Source organism: Podarcis melisellensis (genome assembly GCF_964234715.1).
Source record: "Podarcis melisellensis genome assembly, chromosome: 13".
NCBI lineage: Eukaryota > Metazoa > Chordata > Lepidosauria > Squamata > Lacertidae > Podarcis > Podarcis melisellensis.
The window spans coordinates 6,318,065-6,337,324 of record NC_138545.1 but is presented as its reverse complement, the minus strand read 5'-3'; the positions used below and the strand labels follow the sequence as shown (position 1 = coordinate 6,337,324).

General features: G+C 48.8%; 1 protein-coding gene across 1 annotated transcript in view; it reads right to left on the bottom strand.

The window, feature by feature from the left end:
- Positions 1-714: 714 nt before the first annotated feature.
- The window catches only part of IPO4 (importin 4), a 52,911-nt gene continuing 34,365 nt past the window's right edge, over positions 715-19,260 (bottom strand). Inside the window, exons 20-30 of the mRNA XM_081886736.1 lie at positions 18,068-18,145; positions 16,021-16,078; positions 14,006-14,111; positions 11,341-11,534; positions 10,390-10,446; positions 8,603-8,728; positions 6,703-6,911; positions 4,949-5,081; positions 2,584-2,688; positions 1,726-1,795; positions 715-1,264 (exon numbers count right to left, since the gene is read on the bottom strand). Coding sequence (XP_081742862.1) covers positions 1,134-1,264; positions 1,726-1,795; positions 2,584-2,688; positions 4,949-5,081; positions 6,703-6,911; positions 8,603-8,728; positions 10,390-10,446; positions 11,341-11,534; positions 14,006-14,111; positions 16,021-16,078; positions 18,068-18,145 — 1,267 coding nt within the window. The 3' untranslated portion in view covers positions 715-1,133. The remainder of the gene's footprint in view (positions 1,265-1,725; positions 1,796-2,583; positions 2,689-4,948; positions 5,082-6,702; positions 6,912-8,602; positions 8,729-10,389; positions 10,447-11,340; positions 11,535-14,005; positions 14,112-16,020; positions 16,079-18,067; positions 18,146-19,260) is intronic.

The window sequence follows — 19,260 nt, the reverse complement described above, 5'->3', positions numbered from 1 at the left end:
TCGACAACCGTTGGAAAGAGATGAGAAACTGTGGGAGGAGGAAGAAAATAAGAATCAGAAGGGGCTGCGTCTTGACTTCCATTAATGGCAGGACTCGCATCAGCATATATCTGAGGAAAACTTAATACTGCTGAACTTTCAAGTGTGACCTGACCCGAAATCTTTGGCTTGGAGATCAAACAGAAAGTGGGTCTCTCGATGACTAAAACTCCCTCCCCACACTGCCCTCGTTTTTGCTTAGATTTCAAAGAAAGATAAAATACACACTTCCTGGTGGTAGGAGGTTATAGCAACCGCAACAGGGGCAGGCCGAACTCAAGCCCACATTTCCTCCTCCTGTAATGGTCGAGGAATGAGGGGTTTTTTTTGCAGTTTACATGCTTATGACATGCAACACTGCTGGTGTTCTTGAGTGCTGCTGAAAGCACTCCTCAGCCCTCGAAGGTCCATCTCGAGGAAGAAGGGAAAACCATGAGGACTAGCGCCCCCAACTGCACCAATATCCTCTCTCCTTTCCTCCTTGCTGCCCTACTAAAAGGGGCTCCCATAAAATATATCCACCCATCCCAAGCCTGCTGGGCTCTTGTCTCTGCACAGAACTGGCTACGACAATTTCCCCTTGGCAAATGAAGCGTGCTGGTTGAGGGCGTCATAACTGGGTAGCAAAAAAAGGCAAAAATTTGGCAGGAGGGACTTTGAGGCCCCCAACGGCCCCTGAAGGTGTTAGGCAGAGAGCCTCCCTTGGGGAAAGGCCTGGGAAGAAAAGAGGTTTGGGGGAGTGGGGGTGCTACATACTTCATGCCCCTGCTGATGCTGCGTGAAAAAAGGCCGACTGCCCGCCCCCCCAAGACCCGGCTGGCCCCCAGAAATGTCAGCACCAAGGGACACGTGTGGCAAAAAACGAACAGCCGTCACAGGTAGGTGGCACGACGGTGAGGCGAGAGAAGCCTGACGAGAAACGGGGAAATGAAACCGCAGGGAGAGTCGCCTGGTGTCAACAGGCGGAGGGCAAGTCGGCCACAAAAACTTGGAAGGGTTAGTCCATACAGAGCCAAGAAGGGTGTCCGGTGGGAGGTGGGGGGGTCGCCTCAAGCACCCTTCCGCTTGCACAAAGTTGGGAGCGCGGCCGCTCCTCAAACAGAGCTGACCGCCGCGTTGACCAAGGAAGCGGCTTCCGAAGGCAGCGAGCGCACCACCGCCTGGAACTCGGACGGGCATCGGGCGGAGAGGTTGCGCAGCAGGGAGACCAGGGAGTTGCGGCCTTCTGAGCAACGAGAACACACACACACAGAGGAAGAGAGCGGTTAAGCTGGCCAAGAAGTGGCGGTGACGTCTCGGATGCTGGGCAATACCTCGCTCAACCTTTCCGTTTCCCCTTAGCCGCCAGCCGGATGTTTGTGAGGCAGCAGGGGCTGTGGGGCCTAGTGACCATTACAATCGCTGACACACCCAGGGCCTAGGCCGGCGCTCTAACCACTACGCCACACTGAGTATTGTTATGAGTTGAATTGTCAGGCGCCCTGGGCGGGTGTGAATATCAACCAGTGACCCCGAGAGCACCACATGCCACGTGGCACTGATCGCACAACTAAGTCGCGTTCTTCTCAACACCAACACCCTCTCCCAAAGTGGTTGGGCAGTAAAAATGGGCAGGGGAGGGGAGGGGGAGAAGTTGGTGGGCAGCTGCCCAATGAAGAAGGCCCGCTGCCCACCCAGAGCGCATACCTGAGGGGATGTTCTCCTTGGCCAAGATGCTGCCGCTGACTCGCACAAGTTCACCAATCTGCTGCAGGACCTGAAAGAGAACAAGGCCTTCTCAGGGCCGCGGCAAATCCCCTTTCGTGTGTGGGGAGCAAAACACAGAACATGTGGGGATGTTGTGGATAGTAAGGTAAAGGGGCCCCAGACCATTAGGTCCAGTCGTGGCCAACTCTGGGGTTGTGGCGCTCATCTCGCTTTATTGGCTGAGGGAGCCGGCGTACAGCTTCCGGGTCATGTTGCCAGCAGGACTGAGCCGCTTCTGGCAAACCAGAGCAGCACACAGAAACACCGTTTACCTTCCCGCCGGAGCAGTACCTATTTATCTACTTGCACTTTGACGTGCTTTCGAACTGCTAGGTTGGCAGGAGCAGGGACCGAGCAATGGGAGCTCACCCCGTCGCGGGGATTCAAACCGCCGACCTTCTGATCGGCAAGTCCTAGGCTCTGTGGTTTAACCCACAGCGCCACCCGCGTCCCTTTTTAAAAGAAATAGCATCTCTCAACTCCCCTCTTGTTACAGGGAAGCTTTGCTCGATCCAAATGAGCAGAAAATGGATGTCCGCCTGGGCGGGGGAAGACTTGCCGCCAACTCTGGTACTGGGCAAGGAAATGGGTACATGCAGCATGAACCGGGAGGGTGCCTTTTGCAGCCCTGCGCCAAGTCGCTTGTGCCACCGCTCCCGGCTGCTGGGTCTGGCACTCCGACTACAACACTAGAGACAAAGTTCTGCCAAAGCAGAGGGGTTTTTTTTGGGGGGGGGGGAAATCTCTCGGGTCGAAGCGATAGGTTGCGAGGGAGGGAGGGAGGCTGGGGGAACCTACCTGCTGGGGATCGTGCTCATATATAAAGTTGATGCAACAGAAAACCGTTTTGTATTCCTCCAAGTCGTCCTTCAGGGGGAGATTGTGGATCAGGACGGGGAAAATCTGTGGAAAGGGCGGGAAGAAACAAGGCGGGAGGGAAAGATGCTTGATGAAGGATCGTCGCAAAGTCCTTAATTGTAGGCCTTGCTGCTCCAAAACGTCTGCAGGTCCCCAGGCTGCCAAAGCCTGTCCTATAGACTCTCAGCCAGAGTTGAAGAGCTGGGTATTTTACTCCCCTTTTGAGGCAGCACTGAATTAAAAAGCGTGCCAACCTCTCTGCCCGTCCCTGGGTGCCGTGAGGTGGTTATACGGCCACAGATTTGACCATAGCTGCCTGACCCAAAGGAATTCTTCTGCGCAGAGAGAGAAGCAGCCCAGGGGTCCTCGATTCTGGTCGAAACATTGGAGGATGGATAGCGGCTAACAGATTGAGGTTGAATCCTGACAAGACAGAAGTACTGTTTTGGGGGGACAGGAGGCGGGCAGGTGTGGGGGACTCCCTGGTCCTGAATGGGGTAACTGTGCCCTGAAGGACCAGGTGTGCAGCCTGGGAGTCATTCTGGACTCACCGCTGTCCATGGAGGCGCAGGTCAGTTCTGTGTCCAGGGCAGCTGTCTGCCAGCTCCATCTGGTACGCAGGCTGAGACCCTACCTGCCCGCGGACTGTCTCGCCAGAGTGGTGCGTGCTCTAGTTATCTCCCGCTTGGACTACTGCCATGCACTCTACGCAGGGCTACCTTTGAAGGTGACCCGGAAACTACAACTAATCCAGAAGGTGGCAGCTAGACTGGGGACTGGGAGCGGCCACCGAGACCACATAAAGACCTACATTGGCTCACAGTACATTTCTGAGCACAATTCAAAGTGTTCATGCTGACCTTGAAAGCCCTAAACGGCCTCGGTCCAGTATACCTGAAGGAGCGTCTCCACCCCCATTGTTCTGCCCGGACACTGAGGTCCAGCACCGAGGGCCTTCTGGCGGTTCCCTTATTGCGAGAAGCCAAGTTACAGGGAACCAGGCAGAGGGCCTTCTCGGTAGTGGCGTCCTCCCTGTGGAACACCCTCCCATCAGATGTGAAGGAATTAAGCAGCTATCTTCTTTTTAAAAGACATCTGAAGGCAGCCCTGCTTAGGGAAGCTTTTAATGTTTGATATATTACAGTATTTTAATATTTTTTGGGAAGCCGCCCTGAGTGGCTGGGGAAACCCAGCCAGATGGACAGGGTATAAATAATAAATTATTCTTATTGTTGTTGCATTCCTTCGTTAATCGGGGCTGGGGAAAATGGTGACCACCCCCCTTCCACACCGCTTGGCTAAGGAGATCGGACTCCCCACATCACCCAGATGCATGGGGTGTAGGAAAGTCTGCCCCTCTCCTTCCCCTTCCCCATACTCTGCTGGGGCAGTTAAAAAGAACACGTTAAGATAATCTACTATTCAGAACGGAGGGTAGCTATTGAACAAAACCCAGTGGTAAAGGAAGTGCTTTGCAGAGCAAAAGTTGCATGTTTAATCTCGACCTGAAAACAACTGTAAAGGGTCAGGGATGTTCCTGAAACCTTGGAAATCTCCTGGGAATTCGAGTCAACAGCACTTTCCTCTCCCCTCCCCATTCCTTTTTCCTTTCATGTCGTGCGCAGCAAATTGCAACGCCCGTGGACAGGGTTTGAATCTCTCTGTGCAGCACGCAGAAAATGTTAAGCACTTAACATAAATGCTAAACGTAATACAATATTACTTTATTAAGTAATAGTGATGATGATGACTGGAAATCAATCAACGGCCCGGGCTTCAGGATCCGGTAATTCTATAGGCTTAAAGCCTAGGTTAGTTTGGATTTGTCTTATCAGAAATAAAAACCTCTTTTTTTTTAATTAATAAAAGTTGATTGCCAAAACCCATTGGATAAGCAGAACGAAAAGTAGGTATTCAAGATCAACCAAGCCGGAATTAAAAAAAGAAGTGGTGGCAAAGATTAACTGTTTCCAAAAGCATATACAGTGGTACCTCGGGTTACAGACGCTTCAGGTTACAGACTCCGCTAACCCAGAAATAGTGCTTCAGGTTAAGAACTTTGCTTCAGGATGAGAACAGAAATGGTGCTCCGGCAGCAGGAGGCCCCATTAGCTAAAGTGGTGCTTCAGGTTAAGAACAGTTTCAGGTTAAGAACGGACCTCCGGAACGAATTAAGTACCCGAGGTACCACTGTACATGCTGAAGCTAGGTGCCTCCAATATTAAGGAGGTGGCAGAAGATTCCCGATCTGCACCTGCGCTATGGGGCCTTGCATACCAAACAGGATTCGCACTCGGGCTCTCACCTGTCCGATGGGGACCCCTCCAGGATTGGCCATCACCATCCTTGCGACGGCCCCGCATACATTGTCGGCCACCCGGTTGTTACGCTCCTGAGAGATTATGTTGGACAGAAGCCCCAGGACCTTGGGGTAGTGTCTGTAGCAGAGCAAGCAAGGGGGTTAAGGAGAAAAAGGAAGAGTCGGGAGGGCGAGGGCCTGACGTGCTGCCAGGAACTGGAGAGAGAGCGAGAAAGGCCAAAGGACTTTGCTGGGTTCCCACCACCAGCACCGTTGTTTTATTATACACTGCGTAACTGGCAAAATGGCTTCCAATCAGCTTTAAATATATATAATCAATTCCTATACAAACGAAAACAAGTAAACAATCTCACGGTCGCAATCAAGTTGTACAATAAAACAATAGTCAGGAGGCTTGTCTAAACAGGTGGGTCTCATCGGGGAGAGACCAGGCCACAACTCTGGGGCCGTCCGTGGAAAAGCTGGTCATGGATTCACTTGACCGGTTTGAAGGACAGAATTGGCATTATTATTACGACCGGTGCCACACAATCCCCGTTCCACATTTGTAAGAACTCGGTTGTTTAGTGTGGCAATGTCTGCACTTTGGAACTCCCTGCCGATTGAGATCAAGCTGGCGTTTTCGCTGCTTGACATTTTCGGCACCCTCTAAAAACATTCCTGTTTCAGACATGCCCGCCCAGACGCTTTAAAACGTTGAGGCAAATTTAATCCGTTTCAGCATTTCAGCTTTTGCACGTTTCAAAGTAGGGTTCTGAATCTGCCTCAGTTTTGCCATTTTATATTTTGTAGGCCGCTTTGAGGGTGGTTTTTAAATATATATATTTATACCCACACACACACACACACACACACACACACACACACCACCCTCAAAGCGGCCTACACTTATTTATATTTATACATTTATACTCTGCTGGATTATATATACATATTTACACACACACACAATCTAGCAGTGTATAAATTCTATGAAATAAATGAATTAAGTGACTAAGTGATAACCCTATCCCTTTGGTGTTTTCACTTTGTATTTTCATGCTGTGATTTTCAGATGAAGGGCAATATACTAAATGAATGAATAAGCCACAGGGATCTCGGCAGGCTGCTTTTCATTTTGATTACGCATACACAATTGATACATAATTTGTTTTTAATAGCTTAGTATTTAAGCAACACATTGCCTTTCTCATAGGCCCTGAGGGGGGCCTTTTACAACAACATGCTGGGAGATATAGATGATATATAGATATATGTGGGTGTTGGTGTCCCTTTTTTCGCCAGGACCTTGAGAAATCCGCTCTGATTCTGCCTTCAAGGTACAGGTGAAACTCCAAAAATCAGAGTATCATGGAAAGTTCATTTATTTCAGTAATTAAACTTAAAAGGTGAAACTAATATATGAGATAGACTCATGACATGCAAAGCGAGATATATCAGGCCTTTATTTGTTATAATTGTGATGATTATTGGGTACAGCTGATGAAAACCCCAAATTATATCATGTATTAGTTTCACCTTTTAAGCTGAATTACTGAAACAAATGTTCTAATTTTTCGAGTTTCACCTGTAAAACAATTCCATATTCTGTCTCACTTCAGCCCAGGCTTCTATCAATGGCTTTTCTTCGTTTCTGTGGGGAATTGACGGAAGCTTCCGGAACGCGTGCGGACTCTTCCTCGGGGGGCCGCGCCGGGAACCCGATCCCGGCCCCCTCCCCCTCACGAAGCAAAGGATACTCGTGCATGGCTTCCCCGCCGTGCTCCGCCAGCACGCCCAGCCCGAAGACGGCGTTGCTGCGCACCTCCCGGTTGGCGTCGCGCGCTGCCCCCATCAGCACCGGCAGGAGGCGCGGCACGAAGGCGCTCGAGGCGCGGCCCAGACCCTGCACCGCTTCCGCCATGGTGCCCACCGCGAAGGACCTGTCTGTGGAGGAACAGCTGGGCTTCTGCGGGGAGGAGGAAGGGGGCAAGATGAAGTGGAGGCGCAAAGATGAGGGAGAAACCCACAGGAAGGAAAAAGACCCCCCTCCCTGCTCCACCTTTGGGGCTGTGGGAGAAGGTGGGAAGCCATATAAACTCTGGTAGAAATGTCCCAGGAAAGCGTTACAAGGGTGCAAGCAGGGGGGTCAGACATGGCGGCACGGAAATACTTTACCAAACTAAAAAAAACCACCCCTGTGAGGTAGGGTTAGGCCCATAGCTGTCAATTCAATTCAATTCAATTTCCTTTATTAGGCATAGCACACCACACATTAACAAACATCATATACAGACTGTATAAAATATGGGCTCAGCGAACACAATTTATCCCAGTCCTATTCTTAACTCCAAGAAATAAATCGATGTACATAGATAATATAATACAACACAGCAACATCACCTACCATTAAAAACCACTAAATCTCTTTATCATGGCCCATTCTTTCTTCATGGACAGCACTTAAAAATTCAGCCGCTATTAAAGTAATTTGATCATCGCTGTCCGCCAGCAGGTCCAGAACAGTTGGTTGTGTAAAAATCTGTCTATTAAATTTTAGGGCCTCAAATAATTGTCTTCTGGCATAACTGCCAAAATCACAGGAAAAGAATATATGCTCTAGAGTATCGGGTTCCTGCTTTCTGCATTTGCAGAGACGCTCTGATTCTGGGATAGCTAAGTATCTTCCTCTCACTACCACCGAGGGAAACATGTTAAATCTGGCCAACATAAACAGCCTACACGATTCATGTTTCTTCAGATTTCTCATGTATCCCTTTTGGAAATCTCTACACAAAGGGAGATTTAAGTGGATAGGAGAGCAGGTGCTGTGCTTTGCAACCTCAAGCATGGCGAGAACACTTTTTTCTGTGAGAGTCTTCCTGATAATTTCCCATGTATCTTTGGGATCAGAGATTTCAGAGTCAGTTAGAATGAGCCCTATCGAATCCAGTTTTCTCCTACAAATCAATGATAGATTGTAGATTACACTATCACTTAACAGATCGTAAAGTAGAGAATTAGGGGATAGGGCTCTATAATGGAGGAAGATCCAATATTTCAAGGTCCTCAGCCATGCTCTTACTGATAAAGGCAATGCCCATAGCTGTCAACGTTTCCCTTTTTTTAAGGGGCATTCCCTTATTCCAAACAGGATTCCTCGCAAGTAAAGGGAAAAGTTGACAGCTATGGTTAGGCCAACCTTTCTCAACCTGTGGGTCCCCAGATGTTAAACTACAACTCCCATCACCCCTAGCTGGCAAGGCCAGAGCTCAGGGATGATGGGAGTTGTAGTCCAACAACATCTGGGGACCCACAGGTGGAGAACTGCTGGGTTAGGCCTAGACCAGGCATTCCCAACCTGCGGCCCTCCAGATGTTTTGGCCTACAACTCCCAAGATCCCTAGCTAACAGGACCAGCGGTCAGGGATGATGGGAATTGTAGTCCAAATAGCTGAAGGGCAAAAAGTTGCCTATGCCTGGTCTAGACACAGCGACAGGCCCGAGGGCTGAATTTTAAAATTTTCACTTGAAAGCTGAACAGCATGGCACAAATGCCCTTAAGTAGATAAATAAGGGCTGAGGTGTCCCGGGACCCGGGCTAAAGTAAATGGGAAGCCACAGGAAGTCTCGGAGAGGGATGGGGCATGTGTCACTCACCATCTTATTCAGGAGCAGTGGCAGGAAGCCGGCAAAATACGGAGCGAAGGCTTCTCCGCCAGCCGCTTCGGCCAGAGCTGGGATCACCTCACCGGCGTACTCGATCAGCATGGAGTCATACTCTGCCTGGTTTTGGGAGGCAGAGGGAGAAAGGAGAGACACAGGGCAGGGAGAGGAGGAAGCAGAGTTTTAGAAGGCAGGCTGCAACTCAGAGGGAGGGAATCTGCAATGCATATCACAGGTCCCGAGTTCAAATCCTGGGGGCACCTGCAGGCAGGGCTGGGAGAGAAAACCTGGAGAGCCACTGCTGCCGTTCAGGTAGACAATGCTGAGCTAGTGAAGGAGGTGAGGACAGATGACCCCACCTAGGCCCAAAGTCACTGTCCAAAATTCCTTTTCTCTCTTCTAAAAATCCACAGCTAACGTTTTCCGCTGCTTTTCTCACAAGATGCTGTGCATAGGCAAACCGTTACTTTTATCAGTAGGAGAAGGCTTCAAAAGGCTAATGAATAGACTCTGTCAGAGCAAGCCTGAGAACTGACTTTTATCTCATTCTAGTTGCAACATCTTGGACACGCTGAACCGCAAGGCTCCTCGACCCCCTTGGCTTCTCAACCCCTTTCCTGGGAAGAGTCCAAAAGAGTCCCAAGACAGGGGAGCTTTCTGTTCATGCTCAGAGGGCAGGACTCCTGAGGGAGGAGAAAGGAGGAGGGAACTGGAAAGGGGTATATATGCTCTGTGCAAATGACTGTGAACCCGTGCTTGTTTTGTGAATCTATCACACCTGCTCCTTCTACCAGTTCATGGATGGTAGAAATAAAGCTTTTTCTCCGAAACTATTCCTTGAGTGTCTGTTGACTCCCACTCCCTCTCCCGGGTGCAATACTTTTTCCCACCCGAGGGCAAAGCCTCATAAGGCTACACTAGGAGGACCAATGATTTGTCCCTAAGCTACTGTTTACATCAGCTGCTTCTCCTGAACCAATCTTAAAGACTACAAGGCCCATAGCTCAGTGGCAGGGCATCTACCTTGTGTTCTTGTAGGAAAGGAAAAAAGAGAGAGAAAGAATTGAGCTGAGGTTCTCCGTCTTCCTCGCTTGCAGGCTGAGGAGCGGGTATGTTTTTCAAGGAGGAACGGATTGCTTTCAGACGAAGATTGGACAAGTATAATGATACTGTGGTGCCTTGGTTCTCAAACGCCTTGGTACTCAAACAACTTGGAACCCAAACACTGCAAACCCGGAAGTAAGTGTTCTGGTTTGTGAACTTTTTTTGGAAGTCGAACGGGCTCCAAAACTTCCGTTTTGAGTGTTACGCTGAGGCCTGTCTGTTTTTGCTATTTATTTTGCCTTTTTGTTTTTGCGGCTCTTTCTGTTTTGTTTTTGTGACTGTGTGGAACCCAGTTCAGCTACTGATTGAATGACTGATTGTCTGACTGCAGTACATTGTTTACTGCTTTCATTTTATGGGTCAACGGTCTCGTTAGATAGTAAAATTCATGTTAAATTGCTGTTTTAGGGGTTGCTTTTAAAAATCTGGAACGGATTAATCTGTTTGGATTACTTTCTATGGGAATGTGCACTCTTGGTTTTGGAACGCTTTGGTTTTGGAACGGACCTCCGGAATGGATTAAGTTTGAGAACCAAGGTACCACTGTACTTGGAGTGCATTTATTGAAACCATAAAGGCTAGTGAGGGAAATATATATCAGGCTGCCGCGTCTGTTCTCAGAAGCCCACAAATTACAAGGGGTTCTGGGGTCTGAGGCTGCTGATTGCTGGACTTACCACCTCGTCACAATCTTCATCCTCGTCTTCATCCAGGCTGGGGTCCTGACAGACTGTCTGCAAAGGGAACACAAGGAAGAGAGCGTTTTTGAATAGGATTGTTGCATATACTGGCCTAAATGTGGCCTAGGACCCATGTACCTACAGGACCACCTCTCCTGGTATGCCTCGCGGAGGACCTTAAGGTCCACAAACGACAACACCTTGGAGGTCCCAAGTCGCAAGGTGGTTAGATTGGTCTCAACTAGGGCCAGGGCCTATTCAGTACTGGCCCCGATTTGGTGGAATGCTCTATCACAAGAGACTAGGGCCCTGCAGGATCTTTCCGCAGGGCCTGCAAGACAGAGCTGTTCCGCCTGGCCTTTGGTTTGGACTCAGTCTGACCCTTATGTTTCCCTCCCCTTATAGTTTTGATCTATGGGCTCCTTTTAAAATGAGGCTGCATTTTAAATTGCATTTTAACCTGTATTTTAAATTGCCCCCCCTATGTTTTTACTGTAATTTTACTGGTGTTAGCCGCCCTGAGCCCGGCTCTGGCAGGGGAGGGCGGGGTATAAATAAAAATTATTATTTTTATTTTTATTAAATACTCCTCTAACAAAAAAGCCCCACTTCCACCCCATTTGTGTATGTCCCACCGCTTCCCAAAAATGCACTGCACTAGTTTGATATTTTTTATACTCATATAAAGCTTTTTGGGGGGTGTATCTCACCCTGACGCTCCGCCCCCCCCCCCCCCGTGAAGCCGAATCTGGCAGGAGCTGCCGGATCCACAGTCCGGTCAGCGGAAGTCACCGAGGCCAAGCTTGAGTAGTGGAAAAGACTGGCCCCCCGAGGGGAAAAAGGGGGTAGAGCCCTGTAGAAATCTCTGCCCCAGCCTTCGCCAACCTGGAGCACTCACAGGTATTTTTGACCACAGCTCCCCCTGCCTCCCCCCCCCCGAACACTCACTTTTTTCTCCAGGACCTCCCGGATGACCTGGCACAGGTCCGTCAGCTGCCCGGGTGCGAGGAGGGCCTCTTGCCGGCAGGTCTTCAGCACCCTCGCCAGGCTCTCCAAAATCTCCATCACCACCTGGCGCTCCTTGTCTTCCCGGATCCCTTTGATGTAAGCAGGCAGCACGGTGCACAGCAGCTGGAGGCGAGCTGCGGAAGGGAGGAGGAGGAGGAGGAGAAGGAGAGCTTGGATTTGATATCCCGCTTTATCACTACCCTAAGGAGTCTCAAGGGTAAGCGGGTGGCACTGTGGGTTAAACCACAGAGCCTAGGACTTGCCGATCAGAAGGTCAGCGGTTCGAATCCCCGCGACGGGGTGAGCTCCCGTTGCTCGGTCCCTGCTCCTGCCAACCTAGCAGCTTGAAAGCACCTCAAAGTGCAAGTAGATAAATCGGTACCGCTCCGGCGGGAAGGTAAACGGCATTTCTGTGCTGCTCTGGTTTGCCAGAAGCAGCTTGGTCCTGCTGGCCACATGACCTGGAAGCTGTAAGCCGGCTCCCTCAGCCAATAAAGCGAGATGAGCGCCGCAACCCCAGAGTCGGCCTCGACTGGACCTAGTGGTCAGGGGTCCCTTTACCTTCACCTTAAGGAGTCTCAAAGCGGCTAACAATCTTCTTTCCCTTCCTCCCCACAACAAACACTCAGTGGGGCTGAGAGACTTCAGAGAAGTGTGACTGGCCCAAGGTCACCCAGCAGCTGCATGTGGAGGAGCGGGGAATCGAACCCGGTTCCCCAGATTAGGAGTCCACCGCTCTGAACCACTACACCACACTGGCTCACGAGGACTAAGAGGGGCTGGATCCAGCGTCCTGGCCCCACCAGATGCCCCGCCTGGAAGGAGGGCACGAGCGCAGCTGTGTTTTTAAAAGCAGGTGGGTCAGAGCTTGGTTGGTGGAACAGACGGCGCCAGGTTCGATTCCCCCCATGGCAACTCCAGCTAAAAAAACTTGCTGCCTGAAATTCTGGCAGTCGGTGCAGACAAGATGGTCTGGCTTCATAGATGACAGCTTCCTACATTACTGTTTACGCGAGCCCCTTCCTTCAGATCCAAGAAGACTAGAATCTTGTTTTACTCTTAACTCAATGGCAGGGCCCGGGTTCAGTCCCCGATGGCACCTTCACGTACGGCAGGGAAAGATGCCGGGCCGAATATCCGGACAACCGTGGCAGCAAGTCAGGGTAGGCGAGACAAGATGGACTTGTTATAATAAAATTCCGGGGTTGGCTTTTACAGCCCAGTTCCCCATCAAGGGACTCCTAAGCCTATTATGGGTCAGAGGATAATGGATGGAGGCAGGATCCAGCAAAAGGAAAGGCAGGTCTTTATTTCCCTGATGCCACGGAGTTCCCTCCCTGCTTGCAAGGAGGGGAGGACCCAGAACAAAGGTGTGGAAAGCCTTTAGAAATTGCCCAACCCAAAGAGCACCCAAAAGCACCATACAGCCGTCACATAAAGAAGCAGAAATCTGAGTGTGTGGCTTGTCTCCTGTCTGCCAAGATACCTGATAATATTTGTCAGTTGCCTTATCTTGGCCAGTCTGGGCCATTCTTTTAGGATGGCAATTATTTTGGTTTAAGAATCCATTTCACAGATCAGCCTCATTCATACATAAAAGCTGCTCTTTTGACTCGCACTGAAGGATAGTTGCTGGCAGTGGCCCATTCACTTCAGTAAATTTCTCAGTTTACAGGGATTTATAAGCGAAAAGAAAGGTTTTTCCAAGACACTTCCTTCTACTGCAGAGAAAAATAAGAGAGCCAAGGTGGCTTTTCGGGATTGCTCTGTGAGCTCAAATCGAGTGACCCCACCCCCGGAATATTTTCTACCGTCTTTTTCGCTCTATAAGACGCACCAGACCACAAGACGCACGTAGTTTTTGGAGGAGGAAAACAAGAAAAAAAATATTCTGAATCTCAGGAGCCAGAACAGCAAGAGGGATCACTGTACAGTGAAAGCAATGATCCCTCTTGCTGTTCTGGCTTCTGGGATAGCGGCGCAGCCGGCATTCGCTCCATAAGACGCACACACATTTCCCCTTACTTTTTAGGAGGGAAAAAGTGAGTCTTATAGAGCAAAAAATACAGCAATTTTTTAAGGGTGAAAGGTTGGTTTTCTGGGGAGTGTGTGCTCCTATGTGTGTGCACCTTGAAATTTGTTACAGTGGTACCTCGGGTTACATACGCTTCAGGTTACAGACTCCGCTAACCCAGAAATAGTGTTTCAGGTTAAGAACTTTGCTTCAGGATAAGAACAGAAATCGGGCTCTGGCGGTGCGGTGGCAGCGGGAGGCCCCATTAGCTAAAGTGGTGCTTCAGGTTAAGAACAGTTTCAGGTTAAGAACGGACCTCCGTAACAAATTAAGTACTTAACCTGAGGTACCACTGTATAACAGATCAACAGTCTAGCTCTGCACATGGCCACTTCCTGTGTTGCTGCTAACCTTCCAAGCTATATATTGTCCTTCTGAGCCTTCTGCAGTTTGTGTCCCATCCCAATTTGCGAGCTCCTCTGCTCAGTTTGCTAAGATACGATCTCCCTGCTCCAAAGTCGTGCTTCCAGGTCATCTCCTCGGACCAACCCAGTTAAAAAAACCAAACACAACATCCCTGAGGTCACTCACCGGCGCTGTGAGGTTCGGACGGATCCCGCTCGCAAACCCGGTGCAAGGAGATGCAGAAATGTCCCAGGGTGTTGAAAGCGGATTTCCGGACGTTGATGTTGGGATGCTGGGAAGAGAAGGAGGAGTCAGGCCTTTTGCTGCGGCCCTTACATCTGCTTTGCTACTGCTAACAAAGAAAAAATCCTGCACAGCTGAGGATCAGGCTACCCGAGAGACAGCACCCATCCCTTACAGACCCTCTGCAGGAGACATTCTCCTTAAAGCCCCCCAAAATATCAGAAGCCTGTGGCACAGTTAACACAGAGCAGGGCCTCCAGAGTGGCAGCCCCTGTTCTGCACAATACCATCCCTACCGAGATACGACAGGCGCCCCCTAGCTGCACTGTCCGGAAGCAACAGTGCGCATTTTTGCTTCAAGCTGGATGAAAATGTTATCCACCTTTGGTGCTCTCGTTCTGTACTGCTTTTGTACCGCTCTTAAGCTGTGGAGCTTTTTAAGGTACTGTTTAGCAACCCCATTTCAGCTGTAAATCATCCTTTGATGAGTGCAGAGGGTCATACATCTGTGAAGAATTATAACCCACCCACTTGCACTTATTCCAGGTCCCTAAATTTAGGGCTGCCGTACGTCCGAACATATCCAGGATTTGTCTGCCAGAAATAGTGTCCAAGCAGAAGTTTTCGAAATCAGTTCAAATGTCTTGGAAAATCTGACAGTTGGAAGATGATTGTTTGGCGATTTTCCTAAAAAACGTTTTTTTGTGATTTCACAACAACTTTGGCCAAAACAAAAAAAAAGCTCAACACTTCTCTGCTACACCCCAGATAGCCTTTGACTGAGGGTTCCTCCCTCACTGCTGTTATGAGAAGAAGGTCCCCCCCACATTCATATACCCAGATCAAGGGAAGTAATAAAGGTAAAAGGACCCCTGACCATTAGGTCCAGTCGTGGCCGACACTGGGGTTGCGGCACTCATCTTGCTTTATTGACTGAGGGAGCCAGCGTACAGCTTCCGGGTCATGGGGCCAGCATGACTAAGCTGCTTCTGGCAAACCAGAGCAGTGCACGGAAACGCCATTAACCTTCCCGCCGGAGCGGTACCTATTTATCTACTTGCACTTTGACGTGCTTTCGAACTACTAGGTTGGCAGGAGCTGGGACAGAGCAACGGGAGCTCACCCCATCGCGGGGATTTGAACTGCCAGCCTTCTGATCGGCAAGCCCTAGGCTCTGTGCTTTAACCCACAGCGCCACCCGCTGGGAAGTAATAGTCTCACTCTATTCTGCCTTGGCCAGACCACACCTGGAATACTGTGTCCAGTTCTGGGCGCCACAATTTAAGGAGGATATTGACTAGCCGGCAGGTGTGCAGAGGAGAGCAACCAAGACTATAAAGGGTCTGGAAATCAAGCCTGATGAGGAACGGTTGAGGGAGCTGGGTAAGAGGAGGCTGAGAAGGAGATATGATAGCCACATGGAAGCTGCAGCCAGCTTGTTTTCTCCAGCTCCAAATGCTAGCTCCCAAAACAGTGGATTCAAGTTACAGATAGGTAGCCGTGTTGGTCTGCCATAGTCAAAACAAAAAAAATTCCTTCCAGTAGCACCTTAAAGACCAACTAAGTTAGTTCTTGGTATGAGCTTTCGTGTGCATGCACACTTCTTCAGATACACTGAAACAGAAGTTTCCAGACCCTTCTATATAGTGAGAAGGTGGGGAGGGGTATTACTCAGAAGGGTGGCGGGAATGGGTGATTGGCAGATAGCTGTGATGAGCCTGTGGATTCAAGTTGCCGGAAAGGAATTCCGACTCCACATCAGAAAGAACTTTCTGACAGCAAGGGCTGTTTATCAGCTGCCTAATTCAGCATAACGGAGCTTCTGTAAGGGACTGCTGCCCTACAGGTGTCCAGAAAACACCTCCCCCCTCTTTCCAGGTCCTTCCCCCAGCCAAAGTTTGCCCCCTGCCCCATTTTTCCCAAACACACTCCCCCCCCCCCTTTAGCCCACCCATTACCTCCAAGAGCACAAAGACTTCCTGGAAGCATTTCTCCAAGAAAGGCAGGAAGACCACGCTGAGATGGAGACAAAAAGAGTTAGGTTAAGCAGAAATGATCTAAAAGATTAGGTAAAAATTGATTTTTCAACTGGTGAAAGACGAGAATGTAAAATTATAGTACATGAAGATAAACTATTAGGACAAAAACCAAGCTGGAAAGGATTTGCTGAAATATTTAATTGAACTAGAATACAAAAAAGGGAGGTGTGAGGAGGTCAGGGAAATAAGTAAATGAAAGACAAGACATGGAAAGATGGAAATGTTTTTAATTGTTCTTATTTTTCTGTATTTTGTATTTTCTGTTTCTTTTTTTTTCTTTTTCTTTCTTTTCTTTTTCTTTTTTTCTTCTTCTCATTTTTGTAACTTTTTTGAAACTTTAATAAATATTATTATTATTATTTTAAAAAAGAGTTAAGTATTGTTGGCAGGGACATCCCGAATGCCTTTGGGGAGGTATTTTTATATGCAACGGCTGCAGCTCGGACTTTGGTGGCAAAGGGGTGGAAGGAAGAAAAAGCCCTGACAATAACAGACTGGCATAACAAGCTACAAGAGTTTCCTGAAATGGCGCAGTTGACAAATAGCCTGAGAGGCAATTCAGAACAAAAATTTAGGGAAAAGTGAGATAGATATATGTTCAAAAATACAGTAAAGGTTCGCTATCTATGCTAGCATTCGATTGACGTTGGAGAGAGACTGAGTTGAGAAATAAGACCAAGGGTACATACTGATATAGGGATGTATGAGATAAAATGTAAAGAAATATGCAATAATAAGAGTACATTCATTTGTAAAAAAAAGGAATATACAACGGGATGGACGGGAAATCCAAAGTGTTGGTACATATATGATTTTGGAATAGTTTTTTGTCCTTGCTTCTTTTCTTTAGGTATATAAACTTTGTATACATGCTGAAAATTTTATTAGAATAAGTCTTGTGATGTAATATGATAATGTTTACCGAAGTGACATAAGAACGTTAATAAATAAATAAAACTAAAAAAAAAGAAGAGATGGAGACAGAAAGAAAGCGGGAGGAAAAGTTAGCGTGAGATCTAAGCTCTCATCTCTACTTGGGGAGAGCTCTGGGTGGGGAGTATCTGCCTCACCGGACAATGCCGCTGGACTCCAACTCCCATCAGCCCCAGTCACAAGGGGTCAAAGGGCAGGGGTGGCGGGATCCAGGTAGACACATGGCCTTGCCCTGCGCTGAAGGAACTGCACTCATGTGAGGATACGAGGATACTTGACGGAGCACCCTTCCCTGTGCAGACCCCTCTAATCCCACTGGTTTCGCATAAGCAAAACCAGATTTTTTTTGGACACCCCAGGACACCAGCTGGGATCTGCTCCAAACATCTGCTGAACACACTTCTGTTTGACAACACAAGCCAGTTTCAGATCGCCCTGCTGTGTGTTTTCCTCTTGATATTTTGTTGGGCTGGATATAAAATCTTAAAACTATTTAAGGTGGAGGGGTGGGTGTCCCTGTTGCTCCCCCTCCTCCCACCATCTGCCCTGGAGGGGCTCTTCAGGTTTTTATTTATTTATTTATTTATTTAAATTATTTAACATAATTATTACAAAATGCAAGCAAAATACATATTTGATAAGCACACACATATAAAAAAGAACAAAAAAGGAAAAAAGGAAGAAAAGTAAAAAGAAAATGAAAAAATAAGAAGAAAAACTGGAAGAATTTCTTCCAAATTTATTCTACAAATATTTCAATAATAAAATTACATTGATTGACTTCCATTGCTTACACTGCACTTCCTGTATACATTTTAAGCAAAAATGCTCTTCAGGTTTTTAAAGGGCAGAAGCTTCTCCCCCTGTCGCCATTTCTGGAGAAGGGCTTGCATACCCCAAGGTCTGTTACTGATGGGTCAGTCACACTGGTGGTCTCCAAGCCACTCCAGCACAAAATGAGAGTCTCTCTCTCTCTCTCTCTCTCTCTCTCTCTCTCACACACACACACACACACACACACACACGGTCATACCTGGCGCCGGTGGCAATCTCTCCCAGAGCCACACAGGCGTCGTCCTTTTCGTCCATGAAGGCGCTTTCCACGTTCAACCTGCAAGAGAATCGGAAGCGGGGGGAGGGGGGGTAGAAAAGGAAATTGGGGATCAGCCTCCTCACAAATGACAAACTCAGATATTCAAGTCCCAAGACAGAATCTCACGCCTAGAGCATTCTCCAAGGCCTAAATTACCGTATTTTTCGCCCTATAGGACGCACTTTTTCCCCTCCAAAAATGAAGGGGAAATGTGTGTGCGTCCTATGGAGCACTCCCGCTGCTTGCGGAGAGTTGCCTGCATGCTGAAGCCTGCGCGCTGAGCTCAGTGCGTCCAGGCTTCGCGTACCTCTCCGCAAGCAGCGGGAGCCAGCGCTGGGCTCCCACGGCTTGCAGAGAGCTGCCTGTTTAGGGGCTGGGGTTGGGGGAAGCTCGGGCGGGCTTCCCCCGCCCCAGCCCCGCGCCTGGGGGGAAAATAATTTTTTCCCTTTATTTCCCCCCCAAAAAACTAGGAGCGCCTTATGGGACGGTGCGTCCTATAGGGCGAAAAATACGGTATACTTAATTACAGTGGTACCTCGGGTTACAGATGCTTCAGATTACGGACGCTTCAGGTTACCGACTCTGCTAACCCAGAAATAGTACCTCAGGTTAAGAACTTTACTTCAGGATGAGAACAGAAGTCGCACGGTGGCAGCGGGAGGCCCCATTAGCTAAAGTGGTACCTCAGGTTAAGAACAGTTTCAGGTTAAGAACGGACCTCCGGAACGAATTAAGTTCTTAACCCGAGGTACCACTGTACTTGCATCCTGCCCTCAGTCTCGCAAGACATCGTGGCGGTGGGCAGCAATGTAAAAACCTCTCAAAGAAATGCAAAACGATAGCTAAAACGAACTGGCTGCTCAAGAAGAAATGTCAGCTGTGTAGGCCTGTTGGCGTAAAAACGTTCTCAAGAGACGCCTGGGAGTCAAAAGCAAGGGCAGCCTGCCAAATCTCTGCTGGAAGAGCTTTCCACAGCATGGGAGTAGAGACACTAAATGCTTGCCTTCTGGTTGAGGACAACTAACAGTGCTCCTCCGGACGATTTCAGCGATCTGGCTGGGATATAAGGGGCTCAGGTGGCTTTTAAGAAGCCTGGGACCCATTCTGAAGGGGATCAACCTGAATTTGAGGTG